The sequence below is a fragment of the Labrus bergylta genome, chromosome 1 (genome assembly GCF_963930695.1).
Source record: "Labrus bergylta chromosome 1, fLabBer1.1, whole genome shotgun sequence".
Taxonomy (NCBI): Eukaryota; Metazoa; Chordata; class Actinopteri; order Labriformes; family Labridae; genus Labrus; species Labrus bergylta.
Genome location: NC_089195.1, coordinates 25,798,259 through 25,805,422, shown reverse-complemented (window position 1 = coordinate 25,805,422; position 7,164 = coordinate 25,798,259). Strand labels below are relative to the sequence as shown.

The 7,164-nt window shown below is 37.3% G+C and overlaps 1 protein-coding gene across 1 annotated transcript; it reads left to right on the top strand.

Moving 5' to 3' along the window:
- Nucleotides 1-274: 274 nt before the first annotated feature.
- Nucleotides 275-7,164, top strand: LOC109976074 (polyunsaturated fatty acid lipoxygenase ALOX15B-like). Its single transcript, XM_020626284.3, has 15 exons — nucleotides 275-334; nucleotides 472-676; nucleotides 840-1,044; nucleotides 1,199-1,280; nucleotides 1,514-1,636; nucleotides 1,763-1,866; nucleotides 2,332-2,498; nucleotides 2,632-2,775; nucleotides 3,488-3,691; nucleotides 3,799-3,885; nucleotides 4,000-4,169; nucleotides 5,007-5,128; nucleotides 5,263-5,363; nucleotides 5,947-6,117; nucleotides 6,313-7,164. Exons 2-15 carry the CDS (start codon nucleotides 524-526, stop codon nucleotides 6,490-6,492), a joined length of 2,013 nt encoding a protein of 670 aa, XP_020481940.1. The 5' UTR covers nucleotides 275-334; nucleotides 472-523; the 3' UTR covers nucleotides 6,493-7,164.

The window sequence follows — 7,164 nt, the reverse complement described above, 5'->3', positions numbered from 1 at the left end:
CTCATATGTCTTTGATCAAGACTTTTTATTGTGACTGTCTTTTAATACATTTTATATCAGCATTGTTCGAGGCTAACATTTCATTGCTGAAGTGCTTCAAAGAAATGTCTGTGCATATGACAACAAACTTGAACATGAAATTATGACATTATAGCCTGCATCCTGCTCCTGATGTTTTGCAAGCTTTAGTGAATGTTTGACATTCCAGTGCATAGCTGACAAATACTACTAACTGGACACTCCCACCAAACTGCATGTATAAAAAGAGGACCAAGAGGTGGTGAGTTCATTCAACAGAGCAGTTCTTCTAATGAGCTATAGGCCTCATTGACAGGTAAGAGAGATGCTTCAGTTAATGATTTCACTTTAAAACAGTTGTATTGTATAATTTTTGTGCCATTGTACTTTCAAAATGCCATGGTTTTTTAGTATTTTATCTACTTTTACTGAAAAACACCTGTCTTTTTTTAGATACCTGAAAAAACTTTTCCCATCAGGACTCCTTGTACTTTCCAGAGTGAAAATGGTGAACTATAAAGTGACCGTGTTTACTGGCCATCTCAGCGATTCCGGTACACTTAACAATATCTACATCAAGCTGGTGGGGACAGATGGGGAGAGCCATAGACACTGTCTCATAGACATAAGAGGGGCTTTTGCCTTCACCAGGGGAGCAGTAAGTGTAAAATATCCTTCTTTATGTATTTGTAAATGTGTTTGATTTTGTCCCCGTCCTTATACTGTCTGTGTTTTTATGTTAATCATTAAATTAATAACGGGATAACTATATGCACTTCATATTTACATCTAGATGTCTTCTGTTTCTGTAATTACTCCAGGAGTCCACTTTTACCGTGTCCGACCATGTCTCCATTGGAAAGCTGCTCCTGATAGAGCTGGAAAAAAACGGGCCCCTTCTTTTCCCTAAAGATGCCTGGTTTCCTTCCAAGGTGGAAGTGGAATGCCCTGAAGGACACATCTACAACTTTCCCATCTACCGCTGGATCAGTGACAGTGAGGTGCACCGCTTCAGAGAGGGAAGAGGTTTGTGGAAATTAGTTTTTCTTACATACTAAGCTTCTACCCAATCACAGGAAAGGGTTCAAAAAATAGACATGTCCCACAACTTCGACTATGCTTGCCATCATATTGAATATGTATCCACATTTTAAACCTTGTGTCTCTCTGTTTCTTGAAGCTCTGAGAGTCTTTGATGACACTCATCCTCTTGGCCTGTACGATCGTCAGCAGGAGCTGAGTCTGCGAGGGCAAGCTTACTGGTGAGTTAAGTGCCGCTACAGTTTTAACGTTTCCCCCCCTAAAACCAGAATGCATCCAAACCTGCTTCTATTTTAGTTCAATATTTTCATTTTAAATAATGATACAATACACCAGCCTTTTTACATGTTTTTATCATGCCACTGTTTTTTCAAACTCTATTGTAAAACTATAAATACAAATGCATCTTAACAGTCCGAAGTTTATCATTCTGTTTTTCTATTCTTTCTTCCAGCTGGAATACGTATGCAGAAGGAATTCCTCATTGCATAAAGGCAGAAAGCCCTTGCTCTCTGCCTCACGAGGTCCAATTCTCCTTTACCAAGTCCACAGAATTTCTCTTCACTGCAGTCGAAGGGTGAAGTCCCCAAATTCTGTCAGATATCTTTCCAACAATAAAACAATGTACCTTTCGCCCTACCTGTTTATCAAACTATTTAAGAACAAATAATAAAGTTGGCATTTGTATTTTACTGTATTTCAGGCTGGCTGAGCTGAAACTGCAGGGTCTGGCTGACTGCACAGAGAAATGGACTGATATCGAGGACATCAATCGGGTGTTCTGCTGCAAGCGCACTGACATATCAGGTACTTAATAATAATGCTAGTTTACTGAAAAACTTGATTCTGCCTGCAAAGTATGCATTCACTTGAATTCTTTTAGATAATACACACATTTACATTATGCTTCTAAAAGATATATTTCTCATTCATTTGTATTCATACATTTTTAGGAATGCTATATTGGCCTCTCTACTTTGCTTGTTAAAGTGTAAAAAAAACAGGCAGAAGGTTTTTATGTATTTTTATGTCTCTATGTCAAAATTAGGTAATGACTAAGCTATTTACTGAATAAAATTTTATTAATTAGATGACTGAAATCTATTTTGGAGCAACTCTGGCCAGTGTCCCATCCTGTCCATGACTCTGTCTTCTTTGAACTGTTTCCCATTATGCGGATTCACATAAAGCTCAGTTATTGCTAAGCTACATAGCTGTAGTTGTCTACTCTAAATCTTGAAACTCAGGAACCTTCCACTGTTATTTTGACAGACTATGCCCATAAACATTGGAAAGAGGACTCTTTCTTTGGCTACCAGTTTCTAAACGGTGTGAATCCCATGATGATCAGGCGTTGTTCAGCCATCCCAGAGAAAATCCCTGTGTCTGAAGGTTTGATCTTTCTACCTGGCCAGTGTACCTTGGATGATGAATTGAAGGTGATTGTCTTGACCTCACTGATCTTAGTGTTTGAATCATGCATTTCCCCATGGCATGTTAAATCAATTGTAATATCCACATTGTATGCTTGATAGTAAAAATCTCTCATTCTTTATCATAATTTCCAAACAGAAAGGGAACATATACCTGTGTGACTACAAGCTTTTGGATGGAGTGGAGGCAAACACCATCAACGGGAAGAAGCAGTACTTGATGGCTCCCCTCGTCCTGCTCCACAAAACACCTGATGACAAGATGATGCCAATTGCTATTCAGGTGAAAGTAACTCAAGAATAGTAAATAAAGCTCAAGAATAATCAGTAAATTTAGGGTATTTTTTTAAACACCCCTAAAACCATTACATGTATTTTTTTTACTGAGACAGAGAGCATCTGCTTTGCTGAATTAACCAAGACTATAATGCAGCTTTAAATAACACCAAAGCATTGATGAAGGCAACGATCACTAAACTGATCAAACAAACCTTGAAAGTATTTGGTTTTTATTTAAACCCTGAAGCAGAGACTGGCATGCATAGCTAGATTTCCTCAAAAAGATGAAAAAGGGGCAGGGAGTTGGCCAGAGATGACACTAAGAAAAAAAATCTCACGCACTGAAATGGGTGAAACACAATTAGAAATACCATTACAAGAAGCACAAAAAGTGAGTACACAGCACACTACCCAAAGAGACAGAGTTATCTGGCAGAATAGTAGAGTGGAGACAGGTGTGTCTCATCTGCTGCTGAGGGGAGAAGCCAGCCACACCCCGTGCCACCCTACCACACACATACCGGCAGGAGAAAGAAAACAGATGGAGAGAGAACAAACATAAAAAACAAATTCAAAAACAATTCAGGATCATCACACAAAGCAGAACAAACTTGGAGTAAACAGACAGCAGGATGTAAAATTGTGAAAACTAGTAACCATATTGTAAATTGAATAAACAAATTGAATGAACCACATCTTGCTTTCTTCTCCTGTAGCTGAAGCAGACTCCTGGAGAGGACAATCCCATCTTTTATCCTTCAGACACCGAGTACGACTGGTTGATGGCCAAGATTTTTGTGAGAAGTGCAGATTTCAACTTCCATGAACTCAATGTTCACCTGCTGCGCACACATCTGCTGGCTGAAGTTTTTGCTGTGTCTCTACTGCGCAATGTGCCCATGGTGCATCCACTGTACAAGGTATATAAGCATTAAACACAACTGGATTGTAAAGAGGCATCAAATCTCTGACTTTTTTTGCAATATTTTGCAATATTGTTCCTGACATAGTTTAATCTTTCCCTCAGCTGCTCGTCCCCCACACTCGCTACACCCTGCAGATCAACCTCATGGCTCGAAAACTGCTCATTTCTAAGGATGGTTCTTTCACAAAGGTAGGAAAAGGCAAACACGCTCAGCGAATCAGTACCTTATTCATCTTTTTTTATCTTAATAACATGTAAAGTTCCAATCTTAAAACAGTGTTGCTTATTTTGACTGGTCTCTAGTTCGCAGCTTGTGGCGGAGAGGGTATGTTCACAATCCTGAAGAGATCAATGGCCTCAATGACCTACAGCTCCCTCTGCATACCAGACGACATCGCTGAGCGTGGGATGGAGTCTGTACCCAACTACTACTACAGAGATGATGGACTCAAGCTTTGGGATATCATCCACAGGTATTATATGTACTTTTAATATCTACATTCTTTTTAGGATTTTACCATATTGGTGCCAAAGTGGAGACATTTGTTGTCATGGAATGCCCTATAAAAAAATCTACTTGATAGATGCCATGAATCACACTAAAGTTAAACAAGATGCTTTCTACTGTCCATCTCAGATGGGTTAGATTGCAGAACAGCATGAAGGCTGGAAGATTTTTCTCAAAACTTCTCAAATTTGCCTCGCAGTTTCCCACAAACAAAAAAAGCAAAAATGTGTTTCCCTCACCTACCTAAAACTGTTGATACAGATGATTACTCCATTGAATTAAGTATGTTTGAATCATCTGGTTTGTATGAGATTTGTAACTGGTTCTACAAAAATGCAGTTATTAGAACTAAAAGGAAACTTGCACAAGATGATTGTCAGCACTGAAGTTCCCAAGGGGTCAAGTTTGAAAAATGTATTTTTATGCAGATGACACAATAACATATTTCTCTGAGCTCTTCGATAGATGAGGTCTTTAGAAGCAATCCGACAAGATCTTTCTGGTCTTAAATTTAATGCAGAAGCCAGAAACATTTAACTTTTTATAGTTAAAAAAACAGATTTCAAACCACGGTCATTTTAAAAAGAAAAAGATTGAACTAATGGGGCTTGACTGCTTAAGGCAAACACTTACAGAACAATTAAAATGTGTGTATGGGCACATGTTTGTAAGTATTTACATGTTTAAAGAATGCTTTAAATCTTATATATTTATATACATGACAATTAATTACATTAATCAATGTTTAGAAGTATTTTGAAACATGAATGTGTTTCCCTGCATCTCTCCACTTTTCTGAAAGCCTTGTGCAGGGAATCCTCAGCTACTACTACAAGAGTGATGCTGAGGTTGAACAGGACTCTGAACTGCAGAAGTGGATTTCAGACATTTTTGAACACGGATTCCTTTCCAACGCAGACACAGGTGTGCTACTCTAAAAACACGTAATCTCAATGAAAAATGAATTTGTTCATTTGTTTACTATTACATTATTGTCAAACAAACATTAGTTATATTTGATATTTTAAGTAATGCTGCTTGTTTTCTGTCATTCTCAGGAATTCCACAGAACCTTACCACAGTGGCTGAGATGGTCAAGTTTGTCACCATGGTGATCTTCACCTGCTCAATACAGCACGCAGCCGTGAATTCTGGACAGGTGAATTGTTGTATTATTGTTTTAACTTTTGTGAAATTGGTTGATTTGGTTTCGCATTTTCCCTTTAAATGGGGAAGTCTATAAAAAATTAAATAAAATTTGTTGTTAAAGGTTTTTAGTTAGCATTTAAGATAATCAAGTCTAGAAAACATATGTACCCCTTTTCAATTTAGCTTTTTTCGAAACATAGTTTGCTCATTGTTACTGGAGGAGATAGAGATTAATAGTTTTGTATACAACAGTAATAATGTAAAATAATAAAACAGATTAAGATGACTTCCTTTACAAACTAATGAACACTTTCTTAATACGTAGAGAAAGAGATTATATTGTTGGTGTAACAAATAAGGCAACTCTGTCACAAGGCTGCTAACATCCTCACAATGGAAACCTATAGTATGCTGACTTTAAGTAGGTTAATGTTTTTTTAATACTATCTTGTTTTTTTTACATTTGAGAACACTAACGAATGACACAAAACAGGAGGTATGATTTTGCAGGATTTTGGATCCTAAGTCAATGTATGACAAAAGATATGTTTTGATGATATGTCGATAAGAATTAATCAGTTTATTCATCGCAGTATGACTATTTTGGCTGGATGCCCAACGCTCCCAGCTCCCTGCAACTTCCTCCACCAACCACCAAGGGGACAACAAGCAAGGCCACCATGCTGCAGACGTTCCCTGACGTCAACGTGACAGTGAATGGAATGTCCACCTTGTGGTTACTCAGCAAGCAGTCCTCTGACTTTGTAAGTTCCCATGACATGTGAAAAACATAAATTGCATTATTTTAAGTAAGTAAAGAAAGTTAACATGGCTTATAGAGTCAACCATACCTTGGCTCTGAGAGCCCACACAGTATCTATTTAAGAAGCAAAAACATGAACATGTATTTAAATCATGGAGAGGAAAACTCATTGTAATGGTTTCATTGATGTCATCAGGCTCCATTTGGCCAGTACCCAGAGGACCACTTCAGTGAGGCGATTCCCTGCAAGGTGATTAAGGATTTTCAAGGAAAGATTGAAGTGCAAAGTGTCATCATCAAAGTCAGAAACAATAGCCTTGAAGTCCCATACACATACATGGATCCAACAAAGGAAGAAAATAGTGTGGCCATTTGAGTATGTTTGTGACCTCCCGCAGTTTTCATGTGCAGCTTCATATTATCAAAAAGAGTAAAGAAGAAACTGCATGATCATTTGAACATTAGATGTTAAACTTTCATTTTAATACAGCTGTAATTATTTACTTTAGTGATTTTCTTTTTTTACAGCTTTAACTCCTAATCAACTCCTAACAATATTATATAATTTAGTCAATGATTATGCAGGACATTTGATCAAAATAAATCACTTAGTAATAAAAAACTTTTGAATTTTGCTGTGTGACTACATGACCATAAAGTGAACTGTGCTATATGACTCACTGTCTGAATAATATATACTGTGTATACAGTATGTAATGAAGGGGACATGTGTTTAGATAGATATACTGTATGCTTTGTAACTGTTTCTCTGTTAAATAACAACAGGCATATACTGAAATGAAGACTGGAGTAAACTTTTATCCGTGTCTTTAAGAACCTCTAATGTTCATAGAGGAAAAGGGGTTCCTGTCATTGAAGACTAATATTGCTTCCCTGTGCACCTTAAAGAGAAGTTTATGTCTCTTATCTTGTTTTCTTTTCCTAATGAATAGTATGCTTTTTAATGTTTCAGAAAAAAATGCACTTTAAATTCTGACATGTATTCATCTCATCCTGCATTTAATAAAGAACTGATCCAACACATCTA